Below are 13,633 nucleotides of genomic sequence, written 5' to 3' on the forward strand. Positions count from 1 at the left end.
GCCTCATGTGAGGCACTGAGGAGGGGACACCCACTGTTGCTGTGACAGTGAAAGGAGGGCATCTGCACAATGGTGCTGCTGTGGCCACCCTGGAACCATCCTCCACTGCCTGCCACTCCGGGGCCCCGCTCTGCACCCTATGTCCCACCATGGCCCTCTGACCTTGGGATGTCTAGGAGGTTTTTGCTAAAAGTCCTCCTCCCAGCCACATCTGGCCTGTGGCCAGGGTGGCTGTGAGGCACGAGGCATGTGAGGAGTACCATGCTCCTGGACGTGGGATGACGATGCCCCTGCAGTCCTGGCACATGGGCCATGCTACCCCAGGATTCGTGGCACGATGGATGCCTGGGGCATGGAATTGCAGTGCCCATGGGGTCATGATGCTCCTGGGATGATAGGTGGCCAGGCATCAGATCAGGATGCTCTTGGGGTTGTGGGTGCCCAGCCATGGGATCATGGAGCCCAGGGCATGGGATTACAGTGTCCCTGGCACTAAGGTACCTGTGGGACCACAGGACATGTGATCACAGTGAGGACACGATGGCACCCAGCCCATCTACCGCTCCTCATCCTGCCTGCCTGTACAGGGTCCAGTGGGGCACACTGCTCCGGGCTTGGGGCTGCTGTCTGGTGACCAAGAGTCATTACCAGCTTCACTTAATAACACCTTTATTGCTTCAGTGCTGCCTGTGCAGGGGACAGTGAACCTCATGCCTCAGGGCATGCCAAGAGATGGGCATGGGTCTGTGATGCTTGCTGCCCAATGAGCTGGCTTTCTGCTCCTTTTGATGGAAGTGGTGGCAGATGTCACACTTGCAAGGAACTCGTCCTGATGAAGAGGTCCCTTCTGCCCCAGTTTTGGGGCAAAAATCACCTAGAACAAGACACTGGAAAAGAGGAGGGGAGCAATGATGGGCATCCCTTGCCTGGGTACAGGTCCGGAGTTCAGGGCAGGGGACAAGGGCAGGGTCTGGGATGGATGGATGGATGGATGGATGGGCACGCAGGGGATGTTCAGGGAAAGCCCAGGATGGGCAAGGGATGCTGAAACACGGTCTGTGGCTGTGGGCAGCACTACTCCTGCTCCATGTCCAGCCACACAAGCCCTGCCACCAACACTGGCTTTAAATAAAACCTCCTCGGCTGCTCATTAAGCAGTGCTGGAGCCCAGGGCCGCGTCAGCTCCCATCAGCCAAGCTGTCCATCTCCACCGGCACCTCACACCTGCACGGCTCCACCGCCACGTGCCCGAGGGTATTTTTAGTGCAGCTGGGTCCCAGCATCCCACGGTCACAGCGGCTTCCAGCACCGTGCCTCAGTTTCCCCACAGTGCGACTGCTCTGCTCCCCTGGCCTGGGTTTTGGGTGACCATGACCTCCGGTGTAGGTGCTGACCTTGCACAGGGAAGGCCAAGTAGCATCATTTTGGCTCGCTGCTGAGTTGCTGTGGCAACGGGAAGAGCCTGGCACTGTGTGATTATTAGGGCTGGATCAGAAATGGGAGGTGCTGGGCACTGGTTCTGGGGGTTGCTGCATGCCTGGGGGGCAGCCAGGGTGACTGACTGGGGCACCAGCAGCTCATAGGATGCAGTAATGCAGGGATGGATGGATGGATGGATGGATGGATGGATGGGCTGGCACTCTGGCTATTGCCCTCAGCTCAAAGCAGAGTGGGTGCCCAGGGCTATGTTTGGGTGGCAGATGTGTGCCAGGCCCGCTGTCTGGTGACACAGGGGACAGCTGTGGGAGCACCCAGTGGGAGCAGAGTACCTGGAGGGAGCAGGGCTGTCCGTGCTGGCAGTGGGGTGGCACAGTGAACTGCTTGTTAGCTGACAAGTCTGGTGTGGTTACGGTGATGTGCGTGTGGGCGGCCCCCGCTTTAGGCTGCCCCCCTCCCCCCACGAATGTGCTTGCAGAGATGACAGATTTCATGCTAATCCACATTTATCCTGCCCTAATTACGCTGCAGGAGGTGAGGAGTGAGCGCCCAGACTTCCATGCCAAGGGCTGGCATGTGCCCACCCTTGTCCGATGCTGCCTGACGCTGCTAGCTGGGACTGGTACTGGCACTGTGCCCACTGCCACGGCGCCAGGGACAGGCAGGTGACCTGTCAGGGTGGCATCTTGCATGGCACCTGGCACCCCTGCCGCAGCTGGGGGGTGCCTTAGAGGGCCTACCTGGGCACCCACAGGTGGGCATTGGGTGGCGGCACCCTGAGGTGCTGTGTGGCTGGGCATGGTTGGTGCAGCACCGGGCTGAGCTGTGGGCAGGTGAGGCCGTGCCACGCTGTGCCAAGCTGTGCCAAGCCACCTCGTGCCGTGCCCATCCGCCACGGCTGCGGCAGAGCAGCCGTTGTCCCATCCCGGCAACGCGCCGTGCACACACAGCACTTTAAATGTTTTATTTGGGGAAAGTGCTGTCGTTAGCAGGGATTAATTATTAAAATCGGAGCCATCTATAAAACATGAGTGGCCGCACGCGGGGCTGCGGGTGCACAGGCAGAGCCGGGCACGGTCCCGCCACCGGCATCGCCCGGGGACCTGCTGCGACGGCGTTTGCCGGTGATGCTGCAATGGCACCTCGACAGCGGGTTTGGGCTCCTGGTGGCAAAGTGGGTGCAGGCAGCGAGTGCCACGGGGTGGGGGCTGGACTGGGAACGGGCAAAATTGTGCAAAATCAGTGTTTGGGTGAGGCGGGGGTCGCCGGTGCCAGCCGTCCCGGTGAGAGGTGGCAGGAGGCAGCAGGCAGCGCCGAGCTGTTTTTAGCGGCTGCCGGTGCTGGGGAGCGGGCGTGAAGAGCAGCCGCCGCGGCACCGACGTGCCATTTTTAGAAACTGGCAAGTTTTGCTAATGATGCCTGCGAGCGGCGGGGGGGCTGCACCCCGGCACCCCCAGTCCCTGCTGCCCGCAGCCCGGCCCCCGCAGCCAGCCCTGTCCCTCTGCCCTCCCCGCCCGGGTCTGGATCCTGCAACTGGGGGCACCTGCACAGCCCGGGGCACCCCTGCACCCACTTGAGGCTCTGACGGCCCTCAGGGAGCTCTGCTGGCCCCCAGAGAGCTTTGGTGGTACTTGGGGAGCTTCAGGGGCCCCTGGGAAGCTTTGGTAACCCCTGAGGACCTTTCCTGGTCTCTGAGGAGCTTTGGTGGCCTTTGGGGAGCTTGGGTGGTCCCTGGGAATCTCTGCTGTCCTCTGGGGATATCTGCTGACCCCCGGAGGAGCTTTGCTGGCACCTGGGGAGCTCGTTGTCCTCCAGGAAGCTTTACTTTACCCCAAAACCTTCCAGATTATAAAACACATATTTTTCTCCTTTCTCTGTCCCTGAGACAGCACTGGCCCTCAGCTGGGGAGGCTCACCCCATCCCAGCACCTACTCAGGACCAGTGCCAGCCATGTCCCAGTCCTGGTCTTGGTCCTCTCCCCTGGGGACAGTTCTCTCCCTGAGCTCTTGCCCTGAGCAGCCTCCCTGCATCTTGATCCCTATGGCTGCAGGTACTGCCAGAGAGCCAGGGGACCCCCAAAGGCCTTTCAGTGGGAAGGGGAGTCAAACCCTGATGCCCTGTCATCATTGTAATGCAGGAGTACGCTGTGGAAAACAAGCCCCTTTTCCCCATCAGGGCTCCAGGGACAAGAGCCAGCCCTGGATGTGACAGGGACCAAGCCAGTGGAGAGGTACAAGGCTTTTTGTACTGTCATCGACAAGGGACAGCCCACATCAGGAGCAGGCTGGCCAGGGACAAGCAGCCACGGTCAGTGGTGCCCAGCCAGGTGTGGGGCAACCCTGTCCTCACACACAGTGTGGTCACCGGCTGGGATGGGCTGGCAGAGCTGTGGCACTGTGGGGGACAAAGTACCTGGTGGCAAAGCTGAGTGGCTCTCTGGCTGTGTCCCTTGACGCCTTCCAGGGCACATGGGTGCCATGGGACACCTATGGGGAGGGCAGCCCTGCCACTGTGCACCCCCACTGCTGCTCATCCCATTAAAGGGCCAGGGGTGGCAATCAGCAGCTGCACCGCCTCTTTTTCTCTCCCCCTTGCTCCCCACCGGCCCCCCGAAAGGAGGGATGGGGTTTATTTGGCCCCGTTGCCGGGCCGACGTGCGCAATTATCGCTGATTGCCTGGCGGTTGCCATGGCGATGGCAAGCACGCAGGGATGCGGTGCCGCGTGGTGCTTGAGTCACGGACACGCTGAACACCCCCCACTGCACCCCACCGCGCCCCACCACAGACATGCTGGACACGCATCCCACTGCACCCCGGAACAAACATGCTGAGCACCCCCCGCTGCACCCCACTGCACCCCCCGGGCTGGCCCTCCATCCCCTTCACCCCCCTGGGGCAGGGGGATACAGCCAGATGTCCCCCAGCTGAAGCAGGGGGGTATGTCCAGGTGCCCCACACCCCATGTCCCCCATCTGAGGCAGAGGTGTACAGCCAGGTGCCTCCCCAGCCCCGGCAGCCCCACCTTGGGCATCCCAGGCTCACTCTCTCCAGAGCTGCTGTAGGAAAAATCACCCCAGAGCGGCCATGCCACCCCACACTCAGCTCTGGGGTGTAGTGGGAAGGGGGTTGGGTGCATGGGGCAGTGGGACACGGCACTGTAAGGACAAATGGCATTGGGGTCAGCAAAGCTCATCACCCCAAAATGGGGCATGGAGCGGACCAAGATCTGAACCAGAGTCAGGACCAGGAGGGGACCACAGCACAGTGATGGGGCCCTGTGGCAGTTCTGCCACGGGCAGGAAACTGGTGCCAGGAGGTGACAGGCACGAGCTGGGGTCAAGGGACAATGGAGAAGTGCCAGCACATCCCTCATGCTGCAAGCCACCACCGGGCAGCCCCAAGCCACGCGGGTGCCTGCCGGGTAATTACGACTTACGCTCCGGGTCCCCGCGAGGTGCAGAGATTAATAACCGTGGCGCGCTGCTGCCAGCCGGTATGATTAAACTCTTGATTAGAAGCTCAAACTACAGTGCCCTGCTAATTCCCCCTGCTCTCACACACCCTTAATCACCCAGCACGGGTGGTGATAGGCCTGGGGCTGGCAGGGCTCGATGCCACACAGGGGATGAGTGCTGGGAGCACCCCAGCTGGCTCTCCCTTGGAGTGCTGGCTGGTCTTCAGTGAGCTGAGGGGAGAGGCTGGCTTTGGGACCCTGGTGTCCCCTATCTATGGGCAGGAGAGGGCTGTGGGTCCCGTGAGTCGATGGCCACACCCTGTGGCAGCTGAGGACCTCAGGAGGTGTGGGGAGCTGGGGTTTGGTGGGCGCAGGGGCGGGAGGGGAGGGAAGTGGGGGTGCAGTTCGGAAGCAGCACCATATGGGCAGCAAATGCCAGCGTGTGGCACGCAGCCCCTGGGGAGGCTCCACACACGTGGCTGCACGGGATGAGGGGTGAGGGGGCTGGGGAAGGGACTGGTGCCCTGTTGTGCCCTGGGGACTGTGCTGCCCACCCCAGGCTGGGTCCCGTGCCTGGGCTGTGGGCAGAGGTAAGAGAATCAGGGTGGCCGATTTCTTGTCCCTTTCTTGTACCTTGCCCCAGGCTGTGGTACAAGGACAAACCCTGTCACAGGGAAGTGAGTAGAGCCTTCGGCGCTGCCCCTGGAGGAGAAGTTGCCTGGTTCCCACTGGATAATGGCACAGAGGCAGGAACATGTATCTACCCGTGTCCTCATAGCACCTTTTAGTGCCCTCAGGGGGCGGATACCTGTGATGCTGAGCCCATGCCCAGCTGTGCTAAAATCCTGCTCCCATCCCATCCCATCCCATCCCATCCCATCCCATCCCATCCCATCCCATCCCATCCCGGGCCAGGGGCCATGGCACAGCGCAGGGATCCCGGCTCACCCCAGAGGGTACACTGTGGTGTCCCATGGGGTCTCTGGTCCCGCGGGGTCCCCGGCCCCCGGGCTGTGGCGGTGTCCCAGCTCGGTGACAATCCCCCGGCCTCGCCCACCGCGGTCCGGTCGCTCCCAGCGCCACGCGTGACCCTTCCCCGCGGGCGGGGCGCGAAGTTTGGCGGTGACGTCAGGGGAGGGGCGGGGCATGATAGGGGGCGTGGCCCCGCGGTCCCGCCCCCCCAACTTGCCGCGCCGGGCGCGCGGGGCCGCGCCGCGACGGACCGACGGCTGGGCTGGGATCGGCTGGGATCGCTGGGATCGGCGGGGATCGGCTCGGCTCGGCCCGGCTCGGCCCCGGCCCGGCGCGGGAGGGCGGGCGGGAGGGGCGCGCTCCCCCCGAGCAGCGGCCCCGGGCCGCGGCCCCCCGTTGCGGTCGGAGAGGCGTGCAGGTGAGCGCCGCGCCGCGCCGGACCGGGGGCGAGGGGGGCCGGGCCCGGCGGGGGTGGGGGGGGCGTTGCTGGCATCTGTCACTGTCTGGCCCGGGGCTGCCCCCAGCTCTCTTCCCAGACCCCGGTGGCCCGGGACGTCCCGACGGGGCCGCGCGCATCCCTGTCCGGTGCGTGCGCGCCCCGACGGCTGTCCGCCGCCGCGCTGCCCCCGCCGGCGCCCCGCGTCCCGCAGACCCCGAGCCCCGACGGACGCCGTGGGCACGGCGAGCCGCCGGAGCCCGGCTCCCCCTGCGCCTCCCCGCTCGCCCCCCCGGGCCGCTGCTGCCCTGGTGCCGCCCCCGTCTCCGCGAGGAGCCCGGAGAACCGGGCCGGCACCGCTGGAACGGGTGCTGCCGGGGAGCCTCTCCCCGTGCCCCCACCTCCGAGCATCCCCTCCCGGACCCCGCACCTCTCTCTCCCGCAGTCCGCTCCCTTCCCGCTGCCGCAGCGCTCCGAGCCGGCCAAACGCAGACCTCCCTGCGGTGCGCGGCCCGGGCTGTCCCTCCGCACACCGCGGGCCGGGGGCGGTGGGACTCCCCCAGCCCTGTCTCAGCCCCAGCCCGGCGGCTCCGCGGGCAGCGCTGGGCCGGCCGGCCCCTCCGCCTCCCCTCCGCCTCCCGCTGCCTGCCCGCTGCCTGCACTAGCAGTATTTCGGTCCGTCTTAGCCCGGCTGCGTTTTCTGCCTCTCCCCGGTACATCCTTCCCCCGGGACGTGGGGGCGGGATGGCAGGGGGAACCCCTCACGGACATGTCCAGGGCAGCTGCAGGTGGAAGCGGGGCTGGAGATGAAACACCAGCCAGTGGCACCTCACGCCGTGGGGCAGGGCTGGGGGTCGGGGGTTGGGGGGCCCCGCTGGCGAGGGCTGCACGGCTGCGTCATCCCTCCGTGCCATCCCCACCCGGCCACCCACTTCCCCGCTATTGTCTTACACCCGCTGTTGCTTCTGCTCCCAAATTAGACACTTGGAGGGGGGTGCTGGCTGCGTGCGGGTGCCAGCGCAGCACCGAGCCTTCCCCCTGGCACCCCGGGGAGGGAGCACTCATCCCTTTGCCCACCTCTTGCCTGGGTGCCCCTGCCCCGGTGGGGGTGCTCTCACCTGTGGGGTGCAGGTGTTGACCCCGACGGTGGGCTGGGTACCAGCCTCCCTTGCAGGGTTTCCCAGGTGCGCCGAGCCCCTCGAAGCCAGCCTGGGGCAGGGGAGGGTGGCAATGCTCAGCCCCGGCAGGATGGGTGGCCACTAAACCAACGGGAACTAATTTTATGAGCGCAGATTAGCTGAGTGCTCTCATAGACAGCAATAAAATCCCAATATATCATCCCACCTGGGTCCCCTTCCTGGCTAATCCTGGCACCGTGCCACCAGTGCTGGCAGCCTGCTCATCCACCGGCCAGCCCTAGCCCTGATGATCTGTGGCACTGAGCCCACCGCCCCTCCAGCAGCTGCCAGGACAGCCCTCATTCCCCTTGGCCAGGTACAGTGGCACGGCAGAGCCGATGTCGTGTGGCACGGGGACACAGAGGTGCCAGGCGGGGCATGTTTGCCAGGAGAGCTGCTGGGATGAGTCAGGTGTAGGCTGGAAAACCTCATCCAATCTGGGGCACAAGCAGCGGTGTCCCATGGGTGCTCTTCTTCTCTTTTGGGACTTGGTGCATGCTGAGCGCGACTAGGGCAGGCGCCCTTACTCGGTGCAGGCTTTCCTAGCAGGACGGTGCCTGTGTGCCTTCCAAGCTGGGAGCATCCATCCTGTAGGCATTGCTCCAGCAGGCATGGAGGCAGGTCAGCCCCAAAGGATGGAGGCAGGAAGGAGAATCCCCCTGTTCCCTGGCTCACTGCACTCATGTCCCACCCAGGTTTGGGTCAATCACCCCAGGGAGCACTTAAGTGCGTGCCCTGGGTGCTGCAGGAAGCACGCCTTCCTGCCAGGGCCTGCACAGCAGGGATGGGGCTGTGCACCTGCAGGTGGGCCGGGTGCTGCCGGGTGCTGCCCGTCCCTGCCCCCTCCAAAGGATGTGCCGCTTTCTGCATCTTCAGCTCCCATTGCCATAGCAACAGGCTCGGCGCTTGGGTACCCGCGATGCCGGCTCCCGCATCCCGCATCCCGCAGCCATCCTGCCCGCAGCCCTCGCCACCGGGCCCCGGGCGCTGCCGGTACGGCACAGCCAGGCCCGCGCAGCGCAGCGCGGGGTTTGGGGAGCTTTAGCGGTGGGCAATGGGTGCCTCCAGCATCGTGCCAGCTTCCCATCACAAGGTCCCGCTCAGGCCCATCCGAGAGGGCTGGGGGGCCCCAGGCAGCTCTGTCATCTTCTGAGCCATCAAAACATAATGTCAGCTGAAACTTCCTCCCGCTAACACAGTGGGAAAGTGTTTCCCGGTGGGAAAGGGGAAGAAATCACTTTCTGTGATCAATTTTTTTTTCTGGGAAGCTTCCAAGAAGGATCTGGTTTTGAAGAGTTCCCAACAGGGAAGCAAGGGGCAAAGCATTCTTCCTAAAGGGCTGGGGAAGCTGGCATCTGCCAAGGCTGGTGTCCTGACCGCTCCCAGTGGCAGGAGGGCTGGCACCTCCGAGCTGCAGTGCCACCTGCCTGGTGCCACAGTCAGGGCTGTTTGGGGATGGCAAGCTGAGACTGGTGTAACCCACTGCACATGTGACAACGTGTGACAATGCTCTGCCTGGGGAGGCCCCATCTGCTGAAATGTTACCGTGGGCAAGACTGGGCTGAGAAACAGGAAAGGATCCGTTCACCTCTGCGTGCCTCCCCGGTGGGTGCTCCAGGCTAACCCTGTGCTAACCCTGACTGCTAATTAATCATTAATAATCCACAAACAGGGGCCAGAGGGGGAAGCTTGTGGCTGTGCTGGCAGCCTGAGCCCGGGCAGAGAGGCTGGATGCCACGGGCATGGATGCACATCGGTGGGGCTGGGCACACGGCGGCTTGCGGCAGCTGCAGAGCACGAGCAGCCGCTGTGCTCAAGTTCCACGTTAATTAGCACAGCTCGGGAGGGTCTGCTGTGGCTCCAGGGGGGCCGGCAGTGCCGGGGCACTCACTGCCTCTCCCTGCCCTGCCAGCACCGGGCCCTGCGATGCCGTTTGGCTGCGTGACGCTGGGAGACAAGAAAGATTATAACCAGCCGTCTGAGGTGACCGACAGATATGACCTGGGCCAGGTCATCAAAACGTGAGTTGGTCCCTCCACGGCCCCACGCGTGCCCTGGGGAACCCCAGCCACCTGTGTGGGGCTCTTGGGGTGCTGAGGAGTGGCACAACACTGCCTGTGGGGGCTCTGGGGGTGCTGGTCCCCAGCTGGGCCGGGATTGCAGGGTGTATTTTGGGGTGGCTTTACCCTAATTAGTCCCTCTTGCTCATGTGTTGCATGGGGTAAATTCACAGCTAGCTCCAAGGAGGGCAGTGAGCTTTCCCACTGCTGCTGGCTGCAGCTGGGCAGCTTCCCATATCCCTCCCTCCTCCCCTCAAGATTTGCAGGGATTGCAGCAATTCCACACGATCCTGGCTCCCTCGAGCATTTTGTGAATCAGGAGGGCTCAGCTACAGCAAAGGAGAGGCAGATGCCACTTGGGGGGCAGTGGAGCACTGCTGCTTCCCCCAGCTTTTATTACCATGCTGAGGAACCTGTTAGGATGCACTCCAAAAAATGAAGCCCTCACACCCCTTGAGAGTGGCTTGACTGCAAAATAGGCACCAGAATTTTTTTCCATCAGCTTCCAAAACACCTGCTTGGACAGAGGTCACACCTGGCAGGATCACACTGGGTGGCAGTGGGGACCTTGGTGCTCTCAGATCTTTGCTCCATCCTCTGGGCAGTTTGTCCCAAAGCCCACAGGTCACTGTTCCCCTCCACCCGGGGCAGTGGCTGTGAGGATTTCAGCACAGCTGGGGGTATTGGAAAGCCAAGGGCTTTGCTGGAGCAGTGCCAAGTGCCCCCCGGGGGCTCCCCTGCAGCTGCAGCCTGGCCGATGGGCTCGAGCACCATTAATAATGGAACAGAAATACTGCAGCTACCGGCACATCTCCCTTTCTTTCTCCCCGACTGCTGTGCTGATGTTAATGTCGGCTGTGCTGCTGTTCCACCTTGGCATGAGTGGCTTCGCGGTGGGTCTTACCCCTCCTGTCCTGAGGACGGGGCTTTTTAACCAGCAAATTCTCCCCCTTCCCTATCAATTTGCTTCTTCCATATCAGTTGCTTCTCACTGCTGTTTTTTTCTTCCCCTCCAAAGTGGTTTTGAGCCACAGCTTTCTTGTACTTCTGTGGCATCTCCCCTGACTGCTGGGATCTGGGGGAATGCTGGTGGGCCCAGGGACCACCCAAGCACCCCAATCTCAGTGGTCCCGAGGGACGGGGTGATGTCTGGGGGTACCCTTGCAGGGAGGAGTTCTGTGAAATCTTCCGGGCCAAGGAGAAGACGACAGGGAAGTTGTACACCTGCAAGAAGTTTCTGAAGCGGGATGGACGGAAAGTGCGGAAGGCAGCCAAAAACGAGATCATCATCCTCAAAATGTGAGTGCTGGGGCTGGAGGGGATCCTGTGCTACTGGGCAAACTGGGAACTCCTACCCATGCCTCTGTCTCTCGGCAGGGTGAAGCACCCCAACATCCTCCAGCTGGTGGATGTCTACATCACCCGCAAGGAATATTTCATCTTCCTGGAGCTGTAAGTTGGGGACATTTGAAAGTGGGGAGGGGGTGGCCCCACCAGGGTTGGGTCTCGGCAGAGCTGCTGTCTCTGCAGGGCCACTGGCCGGGAGGTCTTCGACTGGATCCTGGACCAGGGCTACTACTCGGAGAAGGACACCAGCAATGTCATCCGGCAGGTGCTGGAGGCTGTTGCCTACCTGCACTCACTCAAGATCGTCCACAGAAACCTCAAGGTGGGTGGCAGGGGGGTGGGAGCACCCATGGGTGCTGCCATGTCCCCCATCCCGGCACTCACAGTCCCTGCACCGGCAGCTGGAGAACCTGGTGTACTATAATCGCCTGAAGAACTCCAAGATCGTCATCAGTGACTTCCACCTGGCCAAGCTGGAGAACGGGCTCATTAAGGAGCCCTGTGGCACCCCTGAGTACCTGGGTGGGTGAGAGCCAGCTGGGTGGGCATGCAGGAGCAGGCAGTGCTGGGTCCCAGCAGGTCCCTGCTGCTCCGTACCATCCATTCCTTACTACCTGCTGCTGCACCTCCCATTCCCCATCACCCTGGGGGCTGATCCTGGGTGCTTCCAGTGGGTGCCTCCCACTCCCCATCATCCCAGGGCCTTGGCTGGGTGGCTGGGGACCCCGGGGGATGGTTGCTCTTCTGTCTCTGGCAGCTCCGGAGGTGGTGGGGCGGCAGCGGTACGGGCGGCCGGTGGACTGCTGGGCCATCGGCGTCATCATGTACATCCTGTGAGTGTGGGGTGAGGGACAGGGTAGCTACAAGGGCTCAGGGTTGGGGCGGGACTGAGCCCCCCACCACATTCCCCAGCCTCTCGGGAAACCCCCCTTTCTACGAGGAGGCAGACGAGGATGACTATGAGAACCACGACAAGAACCTCTTCCGCAAAATCCTGGCTGGGGACTATGAGTTCGACCCTCCGTACTGGGATGACATCTCGCAAGCGGGTGAGCCCCACACTGGGAGGGGTACGTGGGGTCCCATGTTGTGCCCTACCAGCACTGACTTCTCTCCCTGTGCCCTCAGCTAAGGAGCTGGTGACACGCCTGATGGAGGTGGAGCAGGACCAGAGGATCACAGCAGAGGAGGCCATCTCCCATGAGTGGTGAGCAGCGGCAGGGTCAGATGGGGAGCCAGGGGGGCACTGATAGGGGCTGCTTACCCCTCACTGCCTCTCCAGGATCTCTGGGAATGCGGCCTCTGACAAGAACATCAAGGATGGCGTCTGTGCCCAGATCGAGAAGAACTTCGCCCGAGCCAAGTGGAAGGTGGGTGTGGGTGTGCTGTGCCTGCATGTCCCCTCTCAGCCAAGGGGCTAAGAGCCTGGTGGGGCTGCCAGTCCCTGCCCCTCCGCCAGCCCCACACCCTCCCCGTCTCTCCCCCGCAGAAAGCCGTGCGAGTGACCACGCTCATGAAACGCCTGCGGGCGCCCGAGCAGACGGAGACGGCGGCAGCTCCAGCCCCGGCAGCGGCTCCGGCTCCGGCAGCGGCTCCGGCCCCGGCAGCAACTCCGGCCCCGGCAGCGACCACGGCCCCGGCAGCGACCACGGCCCCGGCAGCGACTCCGGCAGCGGCCCCAGCTCCCGCCGCCGCGGCCACGGAGCCCGCGGCCACAGAGCCCGCCACCGCCACGGCCCCGGCCACAGCCCCGGTCCCCGCCACGGAGCCCGCAGCCCCCTCTGCCACCGCCCCGGAGCCCGCAGCCCCCGGCACGCCGCCCGCCGCCACGCAGCCCCTGGCCCCCGGCACACCGCCCGCCACCACATGTAACGAGGCCGCCGCCGCCGCCGCCGAGCCCTCCAGCGAGCAGAGCGGCTGAGCGGCCCCCGCGCCCCCTGTACATAGCCCCGGCATGGCCCCCACCCCCGCCTGCGCCCCCTTTTCTACGTGCCCCGCCGGAGAGCCGGCCGCGGGGCAGAGCCCTGCATGGCGCCCGTTCCCCCATGTCCTCCCAGCTCTCTCAGTCTGTCCCCCGCCGCCGTCCCCTCCCCCGGGGATGCCCAGAGACGCGGGGCAGCCCCCCTCGGCCGCACGCCCCGCAGCGCTGGGGGGGCGTCGCGGGGCCCCCCGGGACACGCGTGCATGTGCGGGGCCGCAGGCAGGGCCGCCCGGGACGGAGCGGGGGCCATCCCGGAGACCCCCTCTCTGTCCTGGGACCCCCGGGGGGGGGGGGGGACACGGGGACCCCCGCCCGGGGGCAGCCACACGGCCCCCCACGCGTTGTGCCTGGAGGACCCCGCACTGCCCCCCCCCCCCGGTGCCCCCTCCCCGGTCCCCGCTTCCCCCCTCGCAGCTGCATGCCTGCAGGGCCGGCTCTGCCCGCGGCTGCCGCCGCCGCCGCCCCGCGCCCCGCCGCTGTATCTCTGGCAAATAAAGACCCCGCTGAGGACAAACTGAGACAGCACCAGCGCCGCCTGCCCAGTCTCTCTGTGGGGCCGGGGGGCTGCCGCGCGTGCCGGCAGCACGGCGCTGAGCGAGGCGCGGCACCGCTGCCCGGGCAGCGAGGGCAGCGGGACCCCGTGGGCGCTTGCCGCCGGCAGGATCCCGGGCAGGATCCCGGGAGGGATCCCGGGTGCCACCGCGGGGCCCCGCCCACTCCCATAGGCCGCGCCCCTCGGCCACGCCCCACAGACCACGCCCACCAG

General features: G+C 64.6%; 1 protein-coding gene across 1 annotated transcript; it reads left to right on the forward strand.

The window, feature by feature from the left end:
- The first annotated feature begins 6,125 nt into the window (after positions 1 to 6,125).
- Positions 6,126 to 13,385, forward strand: CAMKV (CaM kinase like vesicle associated). The gene is made up of 11 exons (XM_053989460.1): positions 6,126 to 6,283; positions 9,392 to 9,500; positions 10,707 to 10,838; positions 10,917 to 10,991; positions 11,070 to 11,208; positions 11,288 to 11,408; positions 11,644 to 11,719; positions 11,799 to 11,935; positions 12,015 to 12,093; positions 12,169 to 12,256; positions 12,376 to 13,385. The coding sequence occupies exons 2-11, from the start codon at positions 9,406 to 9,408 to the stop codon at positions 12,805 to 12,807; spliced, it is 1,374 nt and encodes a 457-aa protein (XP_053845435.1). The 5' UTR covers positions 6,126 to 6,283; positions 9,392 to 9,405; the 3' UTR covers positions 12,808 to 13,385.
- Positions 13,386 to 13,633: the final 248 nt, after the last annotated feature.

Source organism: Vidua macroura, chromosome 13, assembly GCF_024509145.1.
Source record: "Vidua macroura isolate BioBank_ID:100142 chromosome 13, ASM2450914v1, whole genome shotgun sequence".
Classification (NCBI taxonomy): Eukaryota; Metazoa; Chordata; class Aves; order Passeriformes; family Viduidae; genus Vidua; species Vidua macroura.

Coding starts and splice junctions, on each gene's coding strand:
- CAMKV (XM_053989460.1), top strand. CDS start 9,406: ATGCCGTTTGGCTGCGTGACGCTGGGAGACAAGAAAGATTATAACCAG. Junction 10,839..10,916: donor GAGATCATCATCCTCAAAAT/GTGAGTGCTGGG, acceptor GTCTCTCGGCAG/GGTGAAGCACCCCAACATCC. Junction 11,209..11,287: donor TCGTCCACAGAAACCTCAAG/GTGGGTGGCAGG, acceptor CTGCACCGGCAG/CTGGAGAACCTGGTGTACTA.